General features: G+C 37.1%; 1 protein-coding gene across 1 annotated transcript in view; it reads right to left on the bottom strand.

Annotated features, from left to right (window-relative positions):
* Nucleotides 1–26,427, bottom strand: part of adamts3 (ADAM metallopeptidase with thrombospondin type 1 motif, 3) — a 165,220-nt gene that overhangs the window by 37,809 nt on the left and 100,984 nt on the right. The window contains exons 14-18 of the mRNA XM_017695510.2: nt 22,602–22,735; nt 21,651–21,774; nt 13,919–13,999; nt 10,741–10,904; nt 548–704 (exon numbers count right to left, since the gene is read on the bottom strand). Coding sequence (XP_017550999.1) covers nt 548–704; nt 10,741–10,904; nt 13,919–13,999; nt 21,651–21,774; nt 22,602–22,735 — 660 coding nt within the window. The remainder of the gene's footprint in view (nt 1–547; nt 705–10,740; nt 10,905–13,918; nt 14,000–21,650; nt 21,775–22,601; nt 22,736–26,427) is intronic.

Raw genomic sequence — 26,427 nt, 5'->3', positions numbered from 1 at the left:
AGAGAAGAACCTTTAAAGGTATAAAGAATCTCTACATTATGTAAAGTTCCTTCGAGGAGCCTTTATCCTTTAAAGGTGTGCAGATTTTTGCAGTTTATTTCATTATATTAGTAATTCAGTAATAAATTGATTATTTAAATGATTAATAATTTGAAAATAAAAATGGACTCATCTAAATAACAAACGACGCAGTCTTTCCAAGACTCCAAATGACAAAAGATAAGCAAGATGTCTTTGAAAAGACTTCATTAAAAAAATAGAGAAAAACATGTTGAGACAAATAAGGTAGTCAGACTTTGTTTACCATTGTAAGAGAGACCAGTACGAGAGTTTAAAATAAGCATTATCATCATTCAATTCGCCAAAGAATCACTGCCAATTCAGCTAGAAGATACAGTTTAATCAGTGTTTTTGTTCTAGAGTTTAATGGCATGATAACGACAGCCCTAGTTCACTGTAGTGTAACTTGCATTGTAGTGTAGCTCTACTTTTCCCAAGTGATAAGATGGTGAAAGCAAAGCAGAAGAAATGTGTGGGCATCCGTTACCTCCAGCACAAGGTCGTGAACACGGGGACCAGCTCTTCAGAGCCCACTCATATGTGTCCTCCTGGATAACATTGTTGTTGTTGACCGGGACTGAGTCTTCATGTATGATGTATTTATACATCAGAGTGGATCTTGTCTCATTGTCCTTTGGTATAATCTTACAGAGAAAGACAAATGAAATGATTTCAGAGGTAATCGGGCAGTGCTATTTCCCTCACATTGTACTATGCATTAGAATACACTGCCGTTGGCGAATGCATATGCATGTACATGTAAATTTAAGCATTTTATCTAATGCAAAGGTGACTCAGATGTGTTTTCTGTATAATCCTATTTGAAAAAGAAACCAGCAGAAAAAGCATTTTCACACATTTAACATTCCTGTTGCTTTACATCTTGTTTCCCATCAGAAATGAAAATGTATGTATGGTACGTGTTATGTACGCATGTATTAACATGCTGAATATAATAAGGTTATATTACAGTAATAAAACTGCAGACTGGCTAAAGGAAGCAGGCAAAAAGCAGTCACCACAGCGCTGTCGTATAGAAAACGGTGGGCACCTCTGGCCAAATTACTTTTTTAAGTGAAAATAAGATAACATTCTCTACAGAGAGCACACTTTTACACATTTTAATGCACAATTACTGTTTATTTGCTGTATGTAAGGGGAATTCCACCTATTTTCTAACTTTCTGCATTACAAAATATCATCTGATGTCTTTGACAGTGCTGATGGGAACCAGGGGTCATGACGATGACAATGGTTAATCTGAAAAACTATTTTGTCTTACATTGCCTTGCATGTTGCCCTCCACCAGGAGCAGATTAGTCCTCAATCTTCTATCCCAGAACTATCATAAAACAATGTCTCAGACATCATGCAAAGTATTCCTAACATCTAAATGTTTACATCAAACCACTCCAAATTACTTTGTTAACATATTAACAATGTTAACTATGCAGACATTTAGAAAATCTGAATTGTGCTTTACTATTTGGAGAGAAAAATAAAACACTAAATGTGATCAATACAATAAACTCAGAAATAAGTGTGTTCTCTGGAGAGGATGTGTTAACTTATTTCCACTTGGAAAATGAACAACATTTGTAACTGGGGGTGTTACAAGGTAACACTTTACTTGAAGGGTGTTTTTTTTTTTTATGAGTAATATGAAATAGTAGTCCATATTAAAGTCATATAAAGCATGTATACTTTATAAATGTTGATTCAAACATTCTTGAGCATGCTGTGAAGCGTTTATGTAAGATGTTGTGAATGTGTTGTAGACACATGTAGACACCCTTCAAGTGTTACCTGTTACGACTGTATAAAAGCATGGTGAAGTTATACAAGCACAGTTCTTTTGATTTGTCCTCCCAGTTTAGTAACAGTGAATGAAACTACATCTCTGATGCCGTCACTGAAAAGCATCCCACTGCCACAGTCTTGCATTTGCGGAGGAGGCCCGAATGAATTCCAAAAATATGGAATGCGCTACTGTCATCTGCAACAGGCATTACAGCCTGTGAGATTTCTTATTTGTAGAACCTTCTGGATTTTTCCCCGTCCAGACAATTACAGACTAATGAACAACCAGCTTTAATGAGATGTGCAGAATATGCGCTACTCACAGACACATGGTGGGGAATCAAATGAAAGAAAGCATACATTTATGTGTGTGTATCTATGGCTACCAGTATTTGAGGCACTTGAACTTTTGCCACAAAGAGGTCCTAATTATAAAGCATGTACATGCATAGCACACGACTGTGTTATATATGTGCATGAGCAGTAGTAGATTTACAATTATAAGAGCTTGACCAGTACGCCTTGCACAATGAAAATGTCTAATTATTAAATGGCTGAATAGGACATGTGATTCAAGGTGCTGTGTATGTGTATGTGAATTTTCCATTACACATTGCTGAAAAGGAATATTAGTAATTGGACAATGATGACCGCAGTAATCACAGTGACCCTTTCTACAGAAGAACATTTCCAACGATCAAACAATCACTAAAGGTTAATTCTTGCTGTTATGTTGAGAGATATGACTGGCAGCAGTTGAGGCACGGTTAGGCTTTAGTTTGATGATGTACACGTGCAAGACGGCTGCCTCACATATTCTTCATTCAGAATGCTGGTTGTGTGCGTCCAACAGTGGAGGCAGTATAACATGATGTGAAACAAGAACAGACTGAACCAATTCAACAGTCATTTTTGCTGTATGTTTGTGCTGCCTGCTCAAGATGAACAGTCTTAAAAAAAGACCTTAAGATCTTTAAAAAAAATCTAGGAAGGTATCAGTTTAAATAAAATAACTGTGCCTCTAAAAAAAAGATAACTGTACCCATTATGTATTTATGGTGAATTAAAATATAATGTTAGCTTAAATCAGCAATGTGTAATTCCAAAAGAGTATAAAAAATACTGCTGCTTCTTTAAAAACTTTGCAGACCTCGAATACTTCACAGTGAGATGCACTCACCTACAATTATCCACCTTCCGACTTGCCTTGTCTTGACTTGTCTCCATCTGCTTTAATAGATAACCTGACCCTGTCCTCTACTCTTCACCTAAAGTGAATCTGCTACGGAGGAGTAGATATTCTCTCTCCACCACCTCATTTTCTCTCTCAAATGAACACATCGGTCACAACACAACCCACACCCTCTCGCTACTTTGTCATCAGAAACCCCTCTCCAGCATCTCTGATGTCGATCGGCTCTGCTGCTGACCCTTCCTGACCCTGGGAACTGTGCATTTGGTCTCGCACCAGCCGATACATTAAGCTGTTCTCTCTCTCCGCCTGCAACTTCCCACTATATCTGCACTTTTTATCTCCACAGCTGTGCTGCAGGCTGTGGCCGTGGGAAGGTTGAAAGGAAGTAATAGTGGAAACTGAGCAATATTTAAAAAAAATATTTTCAGCAATACAGAAAAAGACAATAAATATCAAGATGTTTGAAACTTTGATCAGTTGTAACAGGCTGGGGGGGGGCATTATGACAGTGCTTGTAGAACACACCACAACTGTATGTTTTATTTAAAATAGAGCAGTTAAATTGCAGCACAGTGCTGTGCAGTATGTCACATGTTGAATAAAAATCATTTAGTCTTTTATGGCTGTGGCACTAATAGTGCATTGTGTCTGTGAGTCAAAATATACACATCATGTATTGTGAAAATATCTTTAAGCTTTCCGATGTGATATTTGTACCATACTGCTCACTAGCGGTGGGGAAAAAATCAATTCTTAGATGCAGATGAGGATGATTGTGAATTGATTCACAAATGTCAAAAATCCATCCATCCATCCATTTTCTAAGCCGCTCCTCCGTCAGGGTCGCGGGGATGTCAAAAATCAATTTTCTAAATTTTAATTGATAATGTTGACGAAATGCAAAAGGTGGAACTTTGCAAAGTGCGGATAACGTTACATTACAAAACATTACAAAACAGTTCATTGTAAAATGTCTCTCAATGTTTTAACAAGGCGGTTCTCCTTCTCCAGCTTCGCGTTCGAATTTTCCCGTTCCACCTTAAACGGCCACCTTAAGTGCCTTAGGTGCCAGAATGTAACTGCTACACCATTAAAGGTAGAACGGGACTGTTCAAACAAGAAGCTGGAGAATGAGAAACTGACTTCAGTTTCACTTGTTTTTTTAGTGTTTGACAATTTGTCATTGCAGATTAAATGTATCAGGAAACCAGCTGGAGTGATTAGAAACTCCAATAAGTCTATTTGTCTTCAAATTATGGACGTTCGTCTTAAATCTTTCTCTTTGCCTTGTAGTTAGCTACTAGCTAGGTAAACTAGCATCTATAGGCCACATTAATTCCAGCATTTAAAACCATTTATTGTTGAAACTGTGTTTGTACAATCAGCAGAGCGTTATTTTACTGAGGATTTTTAATGAGGATTATTTTATTTTTACCTACAAATCTAACTCTGATGTGGAGCCACAGCAGGCCAGTAAAAGAGCCCTGGGTTGTGGACTCCTGAGCTGGCATATGAAAGCACTGTGGCTTTTGAGGAGCAAATTATATGTTTCCACCCATTTTCCAGCTGGTTTTAGTTGCCTCCAATCAAAGGACCATTGATCAAGCGATGTCAGAACTTCCACCTAATCGAAAAGGACAAAGCAAATTACAAACTCTATGGCAACTTTTATTTCCAAGGATTTGCCTCTGTTCTCAGCTGTTGACAACCTGGGCTTTTGTGCTATTTTGCAGATTTTGGAGCTGAGATGCAGCATCCCATCTGACAAATAGCTGTAATCTACTGTGTGTACACTCACTGCCACAGGATCTTATTATTCACCGTAACTGCACATTTTATCAGAGATGAGTGGCAGCCTGTGTCTCATGCGCACCAAACAAGAGCAGGGAATAAGTCTTCCAGTTGACTTGCTTCCATTTGATTTATTTATAAAAGATATTTTTAAGTAAATTCACTATGGATAATTACCAATACTTTGCTTTAAAAGTTCTGAGACCTCACACAGTGTGAAAAAAGAAATCCTGTATAGAACAAAAAGATGCATCGATAATCGTTTTATAATCACATCGCAGCCCTCTGAATCATAATCGAATCGAATCGTGAGGTGCCTAGAGATTCCCACACCTACTGCTCACCCTAAAGCAGGCTCAGTGTACCAGATGTGCCACATGAAAAACTACACAATTTTTTCCAGTATTCATCATTCAAATGTATCCTGCCTACAAATGGTTGTAATACTGTAATATTAATTTTGTGAGTAGCATGGCGTTTGTGAAAAGTCATGCTACTAGCCATTGTTCTTGTTGAGTAAAGCCAGACTCACATTACACAATGTTCAGCCTGGTTTTAACCCCAATTTCTGACAAACTTTCACAATCAGAAATGATTTTCCAGGTCAGAAGCAACCGATGGGGTGGGCATTGTGGTAGTGTGAGGCATTACAAGTCGATTTTTAGCCTCCCTATCCAGCTCTGGAGTGGTCAGAGGTCTTCCAATATTCCAGTTTCAACATGTTTTCATTTATCTGACTACAAATGCTCATGAATCCTGAAGTGTGAGATGGTCAGTGATGTAACTGAATGAAAGAGCTAACAGACAGAAAAAGGCAAAGGACCGTCACTTTACAATTTCACATCAGCTTGCCAGCTGGCGGGGAATTGCTGCTCTCTCTGTAGCACAGAATGACAACTGCATTTCTCAACCACACATTTACTCACAGACTGCATTTTGGCTAAACTTACTGTGTGTCTATAAAAACAAACATTACACTAACATCTTACATGGCCACGGTTTTATTAGACAGTTCTATAACCTAAGAATAGCTTAGCCTGTTCGCACTGAAGTTCCTGTAGTTATTGAATAATAAGCCTTAGTATGTAATAAGCCTGAGGTTTTAGGGGGTTAATTGCTCCTGGGATTATCAGGGGTTTTAAAGGGTTCATTGGTCCTGGTATTTTAAGGGGTTTTACGGGGTTAACCTTCAATTGGCTACAACACAGATTGCAGCTAAGTAGTGCACTCTGTGTTCCATGCAAAAGCTCTGGTCAAAACTCTTCTGGTCAGATTACATGTTTTGTTGATTTTCTAAGTGAAAGTTAACACATCCTCTATAGCGAACACACTTCAATATGGCACTTTCTGCTAATTTTAGAGCACCATTTCAATTACTTTGAAAGGTTGAACATATGAAAGAAAATGAAACATAACTAAACAGTATTTGTGCATTAAAACGTGCAGAAGAGTGTTGTCTGTAGACATGTTATCTTATAAAGATAAGTATTATTTTCTCTTAGAAAATCAACAAAGCATGGCATTTGACCAGTGTTGCCCAAACATTTGCATACAAGTGTTTACATTTTTAACCTAGAGTGAGTTTAAGACTTAACCTGAAGAGCAGACAGCGAAACAAATATAACAGTTATTTAGTTATTAGCTTCATATGAAAGAACATTTCCCTTAACCAGTGGAAAAGAAAACAATGTCATGCGTAAACAGTACCCTTACCTTATGCTGATATTCTGATGAACTGAACTACTTCCTTTAGATATGTAGTCATCTATCAGAATGAGCCTCTGTTCAAACAACATCAAAGTGCCTAATGTTACATTACTAACATTAGTCACTGGAATATTCCTAAACAAATGTAATTTGTTACTGTACTTAAGTAGTTTTTTAATTTATTTGTACTTTACTGAAGTATTTCCATTTTGGGCGACTTTTTACTTTCACTCCACCACATTTCAGGGTCAAATATCTCACTTTTTACTCCAATACATTATGTGAAATCTGTCTTTCCTTTTGGCTTATGTGTGCATAAAAACCTAATATGTCAAAACAAAAGAAGCGCAAAGCAAAAACACCTATCAGGCACAGCGGTCACTTTGTTCTGAGCTTGTTTTGACCTGTTGGTCATACCGACCCAGTGCAGCACACAGTTCAACGTCAGGGCAGCACATACATCTTCCTAAATGATGAACTAACCTAACTTTTTGTAAATAGACCACAGTATAGAAATATGTACACATGCGCAGTCGAGACTGGCCTGTTTCTTCTTTTCTGAATTCATACAAACACTTTCATTTTATACTAAATTAGTTTTGACTACTTTATGTTTATGAACAGAGGCCTACAGATCAATACAGTAAAGGAAAACTTATCTGTAATCCTGAGTTTAAAATAAGTCTAACTAAGTTGCAAATAAATCTTAAACTGAAACTTTGCTTGTTTGCAAAAAGAGCCACTCGGGTCTCACTAATGGAAATTGTTTGTCTTCAGTGTTTTGTGCTTATGATCATTTTAATAGACATCAGCGTCACTAATTAATGACCTTCTATTAAAAAGATTGGTTTACCAAGCGAGACGCTGCAGGATTTTCACCTAAAATGAGTTCATGAAGCAGGAGTCTTCTTATAAAAATGATAACAGGACATCAGAGCCATAATTAATCTTTTAGTACTTTTGATACTTAAGTACATTTGAAGGCAAATACTTTTGTACTTTTACTCACATGGAGGTCTAAAGGGAGAACTTCTACTTTTACTGGAGTAATATTTTAACTTTGGTATCTCTACTTTAAGTCAAGTACATGATTGTTTACTTCGTCCACCACTCGTTAGAAGTATTTAGCAGCAGACTTCAAAAAACTCCTGTACACTCAGCAGCTCGTCCTGCAACAGCATTACATACATTACCTGGCTAAATACATACAACTGGTTTAATTAGCTTCAAATAAAACTTAGTTTGTAAGCATTTTTAATGTGAAAAAATATCACCTGTCTGTCCTGGAACCGTGTTTACACATAGCTCATTTGGCAAACTTGTAACGTGGAGCAAGGAGGTGGTGCATATGCTGAGATAAGCATCTTTTATTATAGGCAAATCCAGGGTCATGGTCAAAAAGGTCTAGGTTCAAACAGCTGATATGGAGAGCAGGAGGGACAGACATGACAAATGAACACAATGAACCTCAAACAAGAACCAAACACCACGAGAGTACAATACAATACGGTCAACACATCAAACAACAAGCATCCAAACATATCAAACAAAGACCAGCACTAGATTAAGGAAAACACAGGGCTTAAATACAAGAGGGCTAATGAGGGTTCACAAGACACAGGTGGAAAACAGGTGGAAACAATCAAGGGTGGAGGCAAGAAACAAGGGGCAGAACCGGGAGGAAACCAAACAAAGAAGCACATGGAGGAGTGGGAGGAGCCAATCGTGACAAACATACTAAAAATGTTAAACCGATTAAATGACGCTGCAGCCTGAAGAGCGATAACATTAATATACATATTTATTATTAATTAATTTATGTTTAGCTATTATGCACAGGCTGTAAGAAGCACCAATGTTTTCTATGGAGGTAATTTAACTCTTGGTGAACAGTATCTCAGTTTGATATTTTATTATATCAGTTCTTTCCCTTTTTACAGGCCATATTTAAGCCAATGAATAATTCAAGAATAATCAATATCAAAATATTTTAACATTTATTTGATATTTCATTAATACATTTTTGCAGCCCTGATGCAACACATCTGTGGGAAGAGCACGGGGCACTTTTCCTTTGTTGAACTCATTATCGTTGAGATTCGAACGTGTGCCCTCCTGACAGTAGTGCAAAATGAATACGCTGCATCTCCTCTTTACAACCTCATTCAACTATTTTAATGAGAAACGCAGGTGTTATGTGTCTGAGAAGTGCAGGCAATACCTAGGACATCCAGAAAAAGACATTGTTATGTAATTTATCATGCCAAAGACACTCTATCATTAAATCGCCCACCTCTTGCAGAACTGTACGTCTTTGGGTCCCTCAAAGCTGGCAATGCCTGACAAAAAAAGCCCTGGCTCAGATCTGAATGTCTATGAAAACATGACATGCATGCCAAAAAGAGATGTATGCACAGTAGGAGATTTGTGGTAGCTAATTATGTGAGCTAAGTTTAGAGAAGAGACAAGAAGCTCTATAAAGAATTAATATGCCAAACACTATTAATAAGAAGATTATTCTTAAAATAATGCAAAGCACCTAATGTTCAAAAATTAGCCAGACATTGTGTGCATGTTACCCAGATGAGTGAAATACAGTAAATAAATTGGAAAACAAATCCTGTATCTCTGCCAGCAAATTAACCAGAAGGTGGTTTGCCTTTGTAAACCCATTAAAGTACATAATCTCTTTTCTTCAAGCTACACTGTTTCTAATCTTATAAAAATGACTTGGCTAATAAAAACATGCACCCCATCCCAGCATATGTCACAAGCTATGAATCTGAGATTATCTTTCCAGGGCTGTGCACACTTCTGTGCCCCTCATCCTTTTCATTCTTATCAGACCAGACAGTCTCCACTGTTCTACACATGTGACTCCTCATTCATGATTTTGCTTCTAAACACTGTGTGGACATGACAATTTTACACACCTGACAGAAGGATCCACAAGGAAAAAAATGAGTGTATGAAGAGGCACAGGTTCTATCTGCTCTGTTTGATGGGGAGGGAGAAGAGAGAGGAAAGAAGCCTTCACTATCTACACCATAGATGTGTGGGAATAAGGTGTGACCTGATCAAGAAAATCAGAGGTGATAATACTGGTTGCCTAGCAACACTTCTTTGAAAAAACGGTAACTTCAAACAATGACGTGTGATAGACCCTTTCTTAGCCGAAAGAGAGAAGATGCATTCCTTTCCAGCAAAACCTTTGATGCGCACGTGCTCCATTTACATTCTCTTAAGAGGTGCCTCTGTATACAGCTTGTATTGTACACTGAATATCTGCACAGATCTTCTCTAACATCTGATGCTTGCACACGCATGCCATTAAATGGTCTCTAAACAAATGGCCATGTATATTAATGACTGCTGGAAGGTGATAATTAACCTTTGATTAATTCCCAATTGGAGTCTACAACTATAAATTAATTTAAAAGTAACAATAATCAGTAAAAGTTAAATAATAACTGCTGAAACAAATAGATTTAAATAATACATTTTGGTGTGGCCTGAATTATCTGAATATTCATTGTTTTGTTGGTATCATCATTTTATTATTAATTCTGGAGAAAAATGCAAATTACTTAACGATAATTGTGATATTAGGCCATAAAAATCATATCATACTCCGGTAACATTAGCTAAATGCTGAACACAGCCAACAACTCCCTCTACCATTTTGCTAGTCATCCCTTTTCTTTGAAAGAAGCAAGTTCAGTCAGTGAACAGTATTAAAATGGCAAATACAGTGAAAGCGAAAGTGAAATAGCCAAATATAGGTTGATTTGTTTGGATGTAATTCTGACATGTAAGTAAAGAAGCTAAACGTGTCCTCTGTCACTCAGTTAAGCTGTTTTGCTGGTTTCTATAAGACATCTATCTTTCCTGCAGCATGAGCTGCTGTTATTAATGTCAGATGAGCAATAACGTAATATCAAAACAATGTCTTTTATTTCTGTAAGGTTTTGGTAATTTTCAATGACACACACACAAAAAAAACAACTTAAGCAAATAAACTAGGTGTGAAACAGCCTAAGTTAGCAATGTAATATGAACAAATACGCTGTTTATTCATTCATCCAGACCATGAAAACACATTATTAAACAAAGCTCTACATATAAAAGTTATCCTTTAACGCACTATCAGAGATGGCAGTGAGAATAATACAAAAAAATCTATTTACCAGAACAATGACTGCATCATGTAGCGGCCCATCCGTGTGCAGAGTCTCAATGTTGTCTTCGTTGACGTAATCCCACTCCACTCCAAGGTCGATGAAGCTGTGAGATCTGACCTCCTCCCCTTTACCATTCAGGATGTAATGTCCTGTGGCCTGGTTCTTCACAGCTGCAATCAGTCGTCAGTTACAAATCTTCAAATGTTAAAATTACAACACATCCACCCTCCTTGACTGATAACTCATCATGAAGTCATGTTATATCTGCACAAATAATCCTCTCCAGGTGAAAACACCACCTTGAGTCAGATGACACATGAACATAGTCCTAGGTTTATATGATTGTGATTTATAGTGAAATCCTTCAAACCAATGAATCTTTAAGACTTTTTAATGTGCAGCTCTTCCACAGAGGCGTCGACGTTATCAGCAGTTTATTATTGCCACTACTGAAGACTGTAACTGTGAAGGGAAATGACCTGACAGTCTTTCAGTGACAGTGAGAAGTAATAATGCACTCTGGGCTGAGGACAGGAAAGACCAGCTGAGCATCTGACTGAATGTCAGCGGAGATTACTGGTGGAGGAGGATGTCAAGTAAATCACAACTGCCATCAGCCATTAAATGTCATTGCAGTGGACAGTCAGAAGAGCACTTGAATAGTACTTTATATTACACTACTGCATGCTACTCTAGCATTAAAAAGCAAGTTTCAGTATCAATATAGAATACAATACAGAAAAATAAGCAAAATGGGTGCAATAGGTTTGAGGCATTTAAATCAAAGCACTGATCTTTGACTTCTGGATAGCTGGACACGATGAGAGTGCTTTGAATGGGAAATTCTTATTTTTATTGAACTGATGAACTTTTAATTAAAATTTTAATTAACCATAATTATATTGCAAACTGGTAATTACAGATTACAGATTAATATACAGAATCGAGTCACAAGCCTGCAGGAATTAAATGTCGTATTATTTGATCCTGCTACGTAACATTGATCACACCAAAAAACGTCATGAAAGATGTCATATGCTGTCATAATTTATGTTCAATAATATAACAGTCATATAACCATACTAACACATACTAATCTTTGTGTAATGTACTCTAGTGTGCAGAAACATTACGCCAAACATCATGACAACAGTAATGGCAACATGACTCTTATAATAATGAACACAAATCAGTCACGGCAACTGATTACACCATTAACATCTACGTCTATATGTTTATAGACTTATGTCGATTTTATGTAGCAAAGTACAAGGAAAGTGGTACCTCAGCGTCATTCAGTATTAATGGAAAGAAAGACTTGGTGTGAATACTGAATAGAACATGCTAAGATAAATCTCATTAATTAATCATCACCAAAGCTAATGATAAAGTTAAATGGACTGAAAATGGTGGCAAGTTCTTAAACAGTGGTCAAGGGTACATTACTAATTATCTAAGAAGGATCACCCTTGTGTGGCCTGTCTAGAGATTGGGAATTGTGGGATAGTGCATAAAAATTGCCTACTTTCTTTAATTAAAATAATTTTAGGAGTCATTAAAAATATAATCATCATATTAGGTGGAAGTGGGTAACATGCTGGCTTATGAATACTATCAGGTGATAATTAAGAACTTCACAGACTCTGAACACTCGGAGACATAAAATCAGGATTGGTGTCATCAGCACATTAGTGACTGCCTAATTATCTTTTCAATTATAGCTTTAGAATTTTGGAAAAATGAGCCTATGAGTGAAAGGCTGATGAGATACATGGTCAAAGTTTTTCTTCCAAAAAACTTGGGACAATATTTGAAATGCTACTAAAACAGTGATTAGAAAATTGTTTGAAAACAGCACAAAACACACAATTTTGAAAATGGAAATTCTTTTGCCACTCTTCCTTTATACAAGTCTTCAGCTATGCAACATTCTTGGTTGTTGTAGTTTGTGCTTCAGAATTTTCATTGGAGGACAAATATGAACTGCAGACACAACAATCTCGCACCCACATTCTGCTTTCTGGTGCATTAATGGTGTCTTCACAGAATGCAAGATGCAAGTTACCCATGCCAGGGGCAGTAATATACCTCCATACCATGACAGATTCTGGCTTTTGAACTTTACGCTGGTTTTTCTATAAACAATTTGAAAGGTTAACTTGTAAGACTACAATACGTTTCCACTGTGAATCCGTCCATTTCAGATGAGCTCAATCCCAGAGAAGTTGGCTGTGTTTCTGTGTTTCTGGTTTCCTCTGTGCATTGTACAGCCTTAAATTGTATTTTTCCATACCGCCATAAACTGTGCTGATTGACAGTAGTTTATCAAAGTATTGACCAGCTCACGTGGTGCTGTCCATCACAGAAGCAATCCAGTTTTAATGCTGTGCTGTCTGAGGGATCCAAGGTCACGTGCATTCATTTGTAGTTCCGACCTTGACCTTTACACAGAGAAATTTCTTCGAATTTAAGCACTCATTTAGAAACTGTTCTTAAATTGTTGGATTATTCACTGATGCATTTTTGCAAGCCTCAACTCATCCTTGCTCATTAAGGTCTGGTTATTTCTCGATGGTCCTTTTATATACAAGAATGATTACATCATCTGTTATAACATGTTTTTGAACATTTTACAATGTTCCTAGTTCTACGTTGACCTTGTCCCAACTTTGTTGGAATGTGATTTTCAGAATACGCATATATTTACTTAAAACACTGACACCATTAAGTAAAACACAAAATATGCTGTCTTTGTTCAAATACAGGCCAAAACGGATTTATTATTTACAAATTGCTGCTTTCTTTTTTACACTTCACATACTGTCACAACCTTTTTGGAATTGAGGTTTGTATGAATTGTTTTGTATAATTCCATATTTTACGGTGGTGGGTGATGTGGAATGATGAACATAGGTTAGCTAAACAGCGTAACTAAATCTCTTCACTGGCAAACAAATGCTATTCTGATCCTTGTAATAAATGTTTTCTTTGCTTGAATTGCATGCATTATACCATGTACTGATGAAGATGTGTAATATGATACAAATACAAGGGAAATGGATCTATCATGTTCCATGTTAATGCAATATTGGTTGAAATGGATTGCTTTTGTGGGGTAACTTGTAAAGGTTAGCATGCACATGATTTCCAGGCCAAAGGGCCTGTGAGGACAGCCGTCACTTACCAAGAATGTGAGGGAAGGCCTCATTTTCTTGGATGATTACATGTCTAGCCCCAGGGGGGATGAGGAACATCTTTAGGTAACCTTTGCACCAGAGCGAAACAGCAACAGAGGCAAGACGTTTGGGGGGAAAGATAGCAGAAGCAATTAGTGAGCAACAGAAGGCTAAAGTCTTGATTTTCTTTGCAGAAGTGGACATCCTGTTGTTAGAAGGCATAACGTTTTAATTGCTAGGCTTCTAGAAGAGCTTACAGTTTTGAAGAGTTGTACTACTGCAGTTGTCCATCGAGCTACATCACGCAAAGCCTAGGAAAGAAAGTTACTTGAGAATGTGACAGAAGGTTCTTCATTCTGATTTCATGTCATACAGTCACAGTAAGTGGTTAAAATATGCCTAATTATCACATTCCATCACATGCTACGATGAAATGTGTACTTCACAAAACTGTAGTACGTTGGAGTCAAGTAAGTTGTTGAGCAAAGAAAAGCTATTGCGCAACATAGCCTCAGTGACAAATGTAGACATATAGAAATATATAGATGTATAGAAATTGAATGGCAGAACCTTGAGCCACTTGTCAAATCAAGAGCATTAAGGACACTAAAGCTGCCTTCTGACGTCTACCACGGATGTCCATGCTTCTGCAAAGCATCATACCACTCACCAAGTACATTTCTAGAGTCCTCGGTTTCATTCAGATACACATGCCGTGCTCCTTTGGGCAGCAAGAAGGCTCCTCTCGTCTTCCCTTGGGGGATAAGAAGTAACTGTTACACCAATTTTGTACTGCACTCTTCTGCCATTGACTTGGATCGCTCACTTTGAAGTAACTAGCAGCATGAGGTCTGTCTTATGACAGGATAATGGCACAAAAGGGTGCCTGATGGCGGGTAAGGCACTGGCTGCTTCAGACAGCGCCCGCTGAGGGTCTTTATCATCAGTTAATGTGAACAGGCAGACACTTGCTGAGAGATATGAGCCGGGCTAATTTCAAAGGGGTTCAGGTGAGGTGTCAGAATAGAACTATGAGGAGGAGGAGGAGGGGTGGAAAAAGAGGCAATGAAAGAATGGAGAAATGGCTGGAATGAAGATCACGTGGAGGAACACAAATGGGAAAAGGTCAGTAGTGCACGGTGTGTGTAAAATGGATCTTACACACCGCAATATTGCACTGACCTTGATTAATGGGGGTCACATATGCCTTTAATTTACTTTGTGTCACAAGCCTGACTTAATAAGAGGGTATGATATTATGCACTCTGATAAAATAAAAGTGATAAAGTTTTTTTGGGAGTGATTATCTCGTTTCTACTGACTTCGTCTTTTGGTTTCACCCTTTTGTACTATATTTTACGGTTTTTGGCTTTTTCGTGTTTTGACTTGGAACTGGTTTTGTGGATTTGGAATTCTGTCTATCCCTGGATATTGTTAGCTTCATCGGCGTTCGTCTCTCCCCTGTCAAACGTTACAGCATCGCTCCAAAGAAATCTCACCACATTTTTTTAAATGGACAGTGCCTGTTGAAAACCAACCTTCATTTGCTTAATTCCCAGTCAAAACAGCCAATAAATATGTTATTTGCTTTTTAAAAAAGCAGAAAACACTTATTTGTTCAGTTTTTCAAAGAAATCTCCAGGGATATTTTTCCACATCCCCAGAGTTCAATCTTGGAAGCTGTACTTCTAATGATCCAAATAATCCCAAAAACATTCAGTGATGTTGAGGTCTGGACTCTGGAGTGACTGGTCCATGGAACACCAGCAGCTTCTTTATCTGATTTGCAAATTTTCTTATCTTCTGTCATCTGAAGGATGGACAGAAGCACGTGTGGATTTTTTTAGCTTGATTTTCTCTTATTATTCAAAGAAGACAGCTTTAAGTATTGTTTATCTGATGGTGACAGTTTTGGTGGTCTACCAGGCCTTACACAGCTATTAGGACTTCCCATTTTCTCTATGTCTTTTAACCATTCTTCATTTCCAGTTTCCCTGTTTTCCATTTACTTTCCTCTTCCTAATCTTTTGTCTAATCTCAGAAACATCTGAAAATAAATAACTTTTACTTGATGGCTATTTAGACTTGATGGCTATTTAGAGGTGGTCTCTGATTTTGACATAGTACCATATCTATCCATCCATCCATTTTCTAAGCCGCTTCTCCGTCAGGGTCGTGGATAGTACCATATCTAATTGAACCCAAAACAAATCCATGCTATTCTTGATCTTTTTCATCTACCTGGACACGAACCAGTCAATGGCAAAGAATGCATTACAAAGGGAGAGAGCAACAGTAAGATTAGATAACACAGAATACTTGCAGATTGTGTTTTCCAACATTGGGATTTCTTTTTGGCCTCTCTTGCTTAACTGTTTCCCTGTTAAGAAAGTGAGTAATTCAAGTTAACACATTGTTAGAGAGATGTTACAGTGTCGACTTCAGTCATGCCAAGTTAAACAGTGCCATGTTCAATCTTGCAGTGGCACAACACTTACGGTGCCTGTTACGGACAAGTTAATGAGATGATGACAAAACACATTACTTACAAATGAGCAGTCGTGCTTTGTTGACCTCTTACACAAAATGAAACATGCTCTGACATGCTGCGTTGTGGTAATTGAGATTGAAGTTTGGTATCATGAGTCTCTGCATGCAAATTACATTTAGTGTCATAAAACCTGCATCATTTAAAGAAGGTCAACGCTAACAATGCTAACAAGACAGTTTTACATGGTTAGTGCCGAGCTAGCTGTACCATCATCAACCACAAGTTTGAAACTTACAGCAAGTCAGGAAATGTGCCAAGAAGGAAATAGCCCCAGATTTTATCAAGCCATTTTGCATGTGTTGAAGGCCACAAGGCAACATGCATCAGTTTCCACTGGCTCAACAGTCCTGCCATCAGTGTAGAAGTTCATGATAGCCTGCGCATTATGCTAGCATCATTATTTTGGCTGTGTCCTGGACATTAAGAGCCAATTAAAAAAAACAAACAAAAAAAAAAAAAGAGCCAATAGCTGAATAATAATAGAATGGCCGTAGAGGTGAAGCTTGAGAAAAGTTGGTAAAGACTCAGGCAAGATTACTTATGTGTATTTAAATGAAACCTTCCTACATACTACTTAATGAATAGTTTTCTTCTTGTAATTGAGGACAAGGCCGCAAAACTGATGTTAATGGTGGCTTAGCATGTTTGGTGTGGTATTAATAAATACAGCTTAAAATATCCACTACATTTAAGATGGTTATCTTAATAGAACCATGTTATTTTAATGTAACTGGAGCGTTAGATACATGGCAGGCCCATAATCACTCTGCAATGCCATTTACAAGTGCTAATGCATATGCAGGGCTTCACAGCACTTCTGGTACCACTGTAAAGACATCACTGGACCAGCTCTGTGTGCTGTGCTCTGAACACCAACAAACTGTAGCACAAAGTTAACTGTCCTTAATTAATGCAGGGAGATGAGATTAAAACATATCTCACATTTTTAATGTATTAAATTATGACAAACTAATTGTACAGTAACTACTATAAAACTAATGTAATTAATGTAGAATTTAAATTCAGAAGTTAATTAGAATGTATAAATTAGAAGTTAACTTATACTGTGAGAAATGAAATTAGAGTATTATATTATTAGCTGTGTCAATATGATTCTCATATACGGCATGCCTGAATCCCTACTATCAGACAGACATAGGGCCTTTAAAAAGAGTTTGCTGGGGTTGGCAGCTGCAACAATCCATCTTCTTATAACCAGCTTTGATACCAAAGCTGTTCATTATTATAGTCATAATAACATTATTATAACGTCATTTGTATGTCTTTAGACCACCACAGAAATGGGAGTGGGAGACCAGTTCTTGATACCCAGGGGTTCACAGTTCAAAATTCACAGTTTGAGGGCAGAATATGCTTCAAAAAGAAGGAAGTTTTTTGTTCTACTGAATCAAACATGCAGAGAAACCTGAGGCAAGATTGATGTTGTGTTTGCTAAAAGCGGCTAATTAGTTTTTGGCTCTTCTTAATTCCACATTGAAACAGTCAGAAATGCCAACCTCATTATGAGACTTAACACAGCTGTGGCTTAGAACGCTATGGTAAAACTATTGATGTAATATTGCAAAGGCAGAGGTCATTATATATTGATCTTTTTAAAGGGCGCAATGTTATAAATACGATTTGATACTGAATACGTGAGGCAGTGAAACTCAACTTTAGGTACACGCTTTCATTTGCCTGTTTCTAGTTACACAGCCCAGGACAGCCTGGTAGGTATACAGCTATTTATATAAGAGATTATACTTACATTTGTATTATGTCCTGTATTAACAGACTAGTCTGCACTTCTGCTCGTCTCCTTTTGTTCATATCACTAAAGGACAGACAAGCTTGGCAACAACCACAAATGGTAAATGTTTTTTCTTACTGCAGGAAAGAAAACAATAACTTTTCATCAAATTCAAATCATAATAAACTTGTCACTTACAAACACAAATGTGGTATTGACTGACCATTCAGAATCTGCACTTTCAGCAGAATTTCTCTGCTTGATTCAATGAGCTATAAGAGATAAATATCCTCATCATGATTTTGTTATCTTGTTATTCTACTCTAAGGGTTTATTCTAAGGGATAATGTAACAAAACTGCTTTTCTACATAATGTCCCCCTTCACCCCCCAAAGACATGAGAAGCCAGCCAGCATCTCTTCAAACTAATGCAACATTATTAGACAGCTGAACGTGCTTGGAGGGGAGCTGCCAATCCTGTTATGTTAGCCAACAGCTGCCAACACTAGCTAGCATCATGCTGAGGGATGGAGCAGAGAGCAATCCTACCCACCAAGAGAAAGCGAGGCCAATCATGCTCTCTTGGACTCCCAGGCACAGCTGACAGTGTAATCATGGAAGATCGAACTCGAGATCTCCAGATAAAAGGACCAACACTTCAACAGTATAAGTTAGTCTTTTTGAGAACTTCCAAAACAGGGGGAAACAGTGGAAAGGGCTAAAGAACCATGTTTAATAACATATGACTAACAATTAATAACAATAACATAATAGTATTAATAACATTTTAATGAATTTTCTTTTTTTTCTTTTCTTTTTTTTTTCATTTTACATTTTATTTTTATTCATATTTCATATGAGACAGTCTGTGAAGTGGTTTGTGGCTTTAGTGACCCCTCTGTTGGAAACATGTTAACTGCCCAGTGTAAAAATAAAATGTTATGCCTTATCTAGTCCCAGGCTTTGTGACTTGTTTGCATAAAGTCTACTAACTTGTACCTAAATGTCCAGTCCCAAAACAGACCATACTGATGTTCTACCCATCATAGGGTACACAAATAGACTGGCAGCAAGATAAAAAATCATCAAGAAAATAATCTTTATTAATATTAATGATCTATTTTGTGAATAATGCATGACACTGAAGTAATGCCCTGATGTTGATATGTTTCCATGTAGCAGATATGATGGACATATTTTTGACATTTTTCATTAGCTAAATATTCTTTAAAAACACATCAAAACTGACGGGTTTGTCCTTTTTGTTGAACATGCAAATCACTTTCTCCCTGGGTGATGGTTAAGAGCTACTCACACTGCCACAGAGCTGCAGCACTCCAGTATAATACCATCTTTGGATATCGCATATGTGCTTACATATCTGAAAGCAAGTTGAGTCAGTATTAGCATTGTGACATAATTTAAAAACTCAAATGTCTCATCTGAGGCCTTGGAATGACTAATTGGCCTTAATCATGCCTTTTAAAAATGTGTATAGATTAAGTTCTAATTAGACGCAGTGACAGAAGCCTGAATAGGTTCTAATAAAAGAATGACACATGATTAAAATTCAAATCTGACACAGCTTTATAAAGAGCCCTGCTGTTAAGCTCTGAATGACTGCTGAATGAATGTATTGTTACAAAGTATTATAGTTCACTTTTTGCGTAAGAGATTTCACAAATGCTAACAGATTAAAAGGTAAATTATGATGGAAAAATAGTAAAGAACTAACCAGGACTTCTACTCCATCTCAATCAAAATAAACATGAAGTATGTCTCAGCTTGCTATTGGCTGAAGACAGTATATAACTGTGGTTTATTAATAGACCTGTAAGAGAGGATCTTATAAGGATCTTGTAAGTCGCTCTGGATAAGAGCGTCTGCTAAATGCTGTAAATGTAAATGTAAATGTAAATCTTATTCATTTAACCTCATTATTTATAGAGCCACCTTATTCATATTAACAATTGATCATTATTATTCTTTATCGAGGTTATCTTGCTATTGCTAAGCTGGTATCTAAAAGAATTATGTAGTTAGATAATTATTTTAATACTCAAAGCTCACTGAATCAAGAGGAGAAACTGCTGAACATCATAAATTACTTTCAATCAATAACACATTTGTGGTTGGACTTGTTTTGGAAAACGCAAAATCTACAGATTTATTACATTTTTGTTATCTTGACATCAGAACAAATGGAAAGAAAAGTCAGAAGAGCACCTGCTGATGATGTCACTTATTATGTAATTAAATATGTAACTGGGCAAATGATGTCCATTATGTTCCTATAATATTATACCAATTATAATAATTATAAACTATAACAAACCATACAAATTTTATAGATACATGGCTATTATAGTACAGTACACTACAGTATCTCCTATATGTGAAAACATTTTCAGTCCAACAAAATAAAAAAAAATCAGTCATTTATCTCTCCCAGAGCCTATAAATGTCAGGTTTTGTCCAACCATATATGCAAATTAAGTAATGTAGTTATAAGACATTCTAAATACAACTTCTTCAGAATCAAAACAGAGCAACTTTAATAGTCTTCCACAATTTGATAAACCCTCATCTTTCAATTTTGATTTCCTCAATGGTCATGCAGCACAACCAATAAAGGACTTTTATTGTGACATGCTTTTAGTGGGTTAAGGTATTGCACCATGAAAAAAGACCCCAAGTGAATTTCATGATGCAGCAGCCTGGCTAGTAACCCTATCACAACTATTTGAATACTGGAAAACTGGTCACTTTGAGTCATGGCTGGTTCTGTTTACCAAGTTTGATGGTGTGACCCTAGGAAATAATGTGCTTTCATTATGATGATGACTTTTTTATTTGAAAATCATTATCATTAACAAATTTAAAATATAATATTTTAACTGGTGCATGGTTATACCACATGACTTTTTAATGGAAGTAAAACCAGTGGTCCTGTTAAAAAATGAAGGTTATTATTATTACCATTGTATAAGCTATAAAAGCAAATAACACATTGAATAGATTCTTGCAGTTATAGAAATGCACTTTTAAATAATCTGTAAATCCAGATAATTTAGAATTTCAATGCATTTTGAAATGCATTATTTTCCTTTACTTGCCACTGACCCAGTTACAGAATTACAGTTGAATATTATTGCAATTTGTGACTTTTAAGGTTAAACTTGGAAGCTCCCAGCAGCGATTCTTTGGATGACTCACACCAGCACCAAAAGGCCAGCATGCTGCTTTTACCAACTCCTCCAAAATGTGTGACAGGAATTCTGGCATGAACAGACATGTGGGTTTGACCCCAAAAGTAGGACACAGTGCCAGAACACAGCAAAAACAAAAACCCATAGTAGTAGAACTGTTTTGCCAGTGAGAAAGAGATGATGGAATTACTGCCCATGGGTGGTCCTTGAGAAAGAGAAAAGGGTCATACCGGTTTTCTTGGGAGTTCTGGTGAAGGTTCCCTTCACGGTTCTGCAGTGGGAGTTATCCCCTCCGCACACCCCGCACTTATCCTCTACCTTGTTGGAGCCAATCTCTCGGTCACATCCAACTTTCTGTTAAGAAAAAAAAGTGACTGGTAAAAAAAAGAGTGAGAGAGCGAGAGAGGGGGGGAGGGGGGGGGGGCAAAGGGGACAACCAGAAATGAGACATCAGCCAAGAAACTTCTTTTGAAGTCTTTTGTCACATTTGACTGTTATTAGTCCCAGTAGACGCTGATGTCATGACATCCCATTGCTAGTTTGGATTCTAAAACCGTTCTCATTCAGCTCTTTTAGGGAATGGGAGGCTGTTGTCCTGGTTAAAACTGCAAAAAAACATCATAGTCTGCTGTATTTTTTTGGAGACCTTGTCACCCTGAGAGAGCTTTTTCAGAGCTTCTGTGTTTCAATTTGAACTTTTACAGTTGATAAGCACTTCCACAAACTGCACAAAATAAGCTCAGTCTGCTCTTTCTTCTCACAAAACATTATTATTCATTATTTCATTCCCTACGTCTACGTAAGGAAAATGAGAAAAAAAAAATCTATGAGCTATTATTATTATTTCATGCACTCTATCTAAGAAAAAAACTGTGCTTTTATCAACCACAGTGAAAGCATTCTATTATTAAAAAGATGGTATTCGTTTCAATTAGCCTTCATTTTTATCGTCAGCACTTTTGCGTAGTCCTTCTTGCGGTGGTGCGTGAATGCAGGTATATGAATATACTGATATCAATGCCATAGTTTTTTAGGCTGTTTTGTGGGAGGCTTTTCTTCCATGACAGGCTGTTAGAGCTGCTGTCAGCTTTTTGGGCAGGTGCTGTCAGGAGACTTTTGGCTGTAGCACTGAAGCTGCATGGCTGAAGGGTTGCAGAGGATAGTAGCTGTCGGCAGCTTACCACACACTCTCCTCGCACGCAGATGCTGTAGGGATCCTTGTAGGAGCATCTCGTCCCGTCGTGCACCAGTTGCTTCATGTACGCCACGTCGTCCGTCTCCTTCGACTGGCAGTACAGGTGACATCTTTTGTTGACTGAAAGACAGAAGGGGCTGCTTAATGTGACAATTTGGCAAAATCTTCTCTTAAAACAATCAATCAGCCAAGATATTCTTGTTGTTTGAGGTTTGCTAGTTTGTTTTGTTCCACAACTAAAATGCTACTGTAGCTACCAAGTAATGGAAGCTTATGACCAATTAGCATTGTGCAAACTGCATGCCCAAATCACACTTGGTCTATTAAAATGGTCAGAAGCTACACGGCATAGCTAAAAAACAATACTAGCAGCCATTTGAATTCTGAGTTTTGTCTATTTTGTATAGATAACAGTGTCAGATACCAGGAATGCAGCCATGCATGGCTGGGCACACAAGAGAGCACAACTGGCCTTGCTCTCTTTGGGAATTGGATATGACTAAAAATGACTAAAAATACTAGAATTCATTTCTTTGGATGACCAAATGTTCCCTGTTGTTGTTATTTATTTTAATAACATCTTTTCTGATTTTCCACACAGTGTATCCTGAACTTTGGTTTTAGCCAAGAATTCAGAAACTATTTAACATTATGTAACAATTCAGTGTTCTCGTAGTTAGGGGTGGGTCATATGACATTGTTATTGTGATAAATTACAATATGCTTTTCTGAACATATCATTGATATTGCCACTTCAATTACCTAAAGAAGACTGATCAACTGCATGTAAAGCATAATAAGGCCTGTTTAATTAACTAATTAATCAATTGTGAAAGGTTTAGTGTGAAAGGTTGAATAAAAAAGATAAAAATCAAGATTTTAGTAGCATGTTTTGATGGTGGCACTACTGGTGCATGTTGTTAATGTTGTTATATGTCATAATGTTATGTCTGCCATATCTCCTCCCCACTCATAGCTCCGGTGCAAAAGTAACAAAGCAATCTTTGGAACACTAAACATCTTTCTTGATCTTTCACATTCTGGGTAAAGGGAAAATGTGTATCAGTTTAAGTGAGCACTAGCCCTGTATGCACTGTTTCCACAAGGGACAGATCTGTTGACATGCAGGGTCGATACAGACAGTGAGGTGACATTGTTTGACAGCTGAAAGGAAAGTGAGCTCATTGATCTGTAAGCTGTGGAAGGTCCACATATGCTTGCTGCCCATTTTCTAAGGGTCAACGTGGACCACCAAAGCACTGAGTCACAACATTTACAGCCTGTAGGAAGAAACAGCTATGCTTCAAATGTTTCAAACAAAGTGGGGCAGGAACCAGGGACATTAATTATTATTTCAACTGGGATACATTTATGGTTTAAATGATGTTGGCTAGATTTCTTATAAAGTAAATCTAGTGGGAGGGTGAAGGTAGTTACACTCCTTCAGTAATTAGTTTTTCTCCCATGTCTGACTGATCCCATCACATGGACTGACTGCTAAAAGTCTGTAAATCAGTTTGGAAACAAGCGTCAGTCTACATACACTTTCAAAGCAAAAAAGCTTTTGATAAATCATTATTTCAATGTGGATTCTCAGACATGACCATCTTAAGACCAAATCTATGCATAGGAACCTTTTATAAATGAGATCCCAGATGGCCAAAGACCTGGACAACCACCTAAAAACCCTTAGACGTAACTGCGTAACGAGTTACATTCACATACGATTTGAAAAGAATGCAAGTTTTTTTCTGTGTTTCAATGTCACAAAATGAGAACATGGGAATTTTTTTTTCTTTCAGCAAAACAAGCTTCAAATCAAATCCAAATCATAATAATTTACCACTTTTGAGGATGTAAATGATTAACCAATTAACCGTTAACTGACAAATAAACAATTGCTCAACCATCACTATTGGTTTAAAGAGTTCATTAGATTTTTTTAAATTTCCAATTCCAATTAAGAACAGTTTCTATTTGAATAGGTGGATTATGTCATTGAAACTGAGGAATGTCTTGTGCGTGAGGGTGCACCAGGCAGTTCCATTTGATAGGCTTAGAGCAAAATGAAGTACGACTTTTGGAGACGACAGAAGTTACGATGATGTTCCACACAGAAAGCAGGCAACTATTTTGTCCATGTTCTCTGAGATAAAGTGAGATACACACCAGTGTGAGGAAATCATATAAAAGTGTGAAAAGACAAAGCATTACATGGTGGGTGGCGATCGAAAGTACTGAGGTACATTGAGGCATCCCTAGCAACCGTGACAGCATTCATTTGGGCTAGTAATTGTAAATAGAACATAGAATACTGAATTTCCAGTAGTTCATCATTACATGTTCCAGCAATTTCATCAACTTTTTAGTTTTTGGTCATATAATCATGAATGTATTGAAGTGATCCGCCTCTCAGCTTAAACAAAACCGTGTTCTTATGTAGGAAATATCTGATACATTTATGTGTGTACAAATCATTTTTATAATTGATATTTTGATGGGTCATGTCCTTGAGTTTAAACGTGTCGGTTGATGAATAATCACAGATTAAAAGAATTTGCCAAACTGTGCATACACAATCTCTGCTTTTACTTACAAACATGAATGTGTTATTGATTGAAAGTCTGCAATCAACAAGTAAAAAATAATTAATCAAATACAACATTCCTTTGTTATCACTGGCAATGACAGCTACTTCTAACTGATGGCCTGTGGGAGTTTCTGAACTTGAACCAACCGTTGCTTGCCAAGCACAAATCAGATATGTTTGGTGAGAATCCTGGTGAGAAATTGTGTGCTCATTTTCATTTTATCCCTGTGTCAGTGCAATCAGGTTGTGAGGGAAAACAATATTTGGTGTCTGTGATTACTGTCTATTTGCAGCAAGAGCACCACTGCAATTATTCAATCTTATAGGAGTAATTATCTAGGAACCAAAAAGGATCACACGGTTTCACAGCAACAGCAATAAAGTGCATACTACGCTGCTCAACGCTCAGTCCCTATTGGTAATCCCCACAATGCTTTGCTCCTTATTTGTAGAAAGTTAAACCAGAGCAAGTTTATGAGGAGCCTGGCCTCTTCCTATATCCCCATTATATCAAAAACATGACTGCAAAATGCCAGAGGGTGCCAGCAAGTGAGTCCTCAATGAATGGGGGTGAATGGAGCTAAACAGCTAAAAAATTTTTAATTAAAAAAATTTTTTAAAATTTTAAATAGTTTCTAATCAATCGCCCAGAACTTTCCTTTAATTTTAGAAAGTAAAAGGACATTCAAAAGCAATCAAAAATATAACAGGTGTTAAAATGTTTTGTGCTTTTTTGTATTAAAAAAAGAAATGTATTCTTTTACATTAAAAATGTTTAGGCATTTATAAACTCTGATTTTGCTCAAATTCTCCATCTGAATTATCTTAATCTTTGGACTCACTTGAGAGCGCCCTCTAGCACTCAATGCTCAATTCCTTGTAATCGCAATGTCGATTCGCCCCTCACTTACACAAAATTAAATGCTGCTTAACTTTGTTGCATCACTGACTCCACCTACTTCATGTTGCCAACATTCGCGCTGCCTCCAGAAATCACAAGCTCTCACTGGAAATTAATTTTTTTGTGTTACGTCGCTGCCTTGTTCTCCTGGGATACTGTAAATGTCTGGCCAAGAATGAAAATTAGGGTTCTTTTGTTTTCCATGGTTTGCTAACAATATACAGAAATTATAATGCTGGTCCACATAAATGTCATTATAAGCATTTATGAACTGAAAATGCTTTTTTTTTCACCTAGGTAAAGCAACATGGTCTTTTCACA

This window comes from Pygocentrus nattereri, chromosome 20 (genome assembly GCF_015220715.1).
Source record: "Pygocentrus nattereri isolate fPygNat1 chromosome 20, fPygNat1.pri, whole genome shotgun sequence".
NCBI classification, from domain to species: domain Eukaryota; kingdom Metazoa; phylum Chordata; class Actinopteri; order Characiformes; family Serrasalmidae; genus Pygocentrus; species Pygocentrus nattereri.
This window is presented reverse-complemented; position numbering and strand designations above follow the sequence as displayed.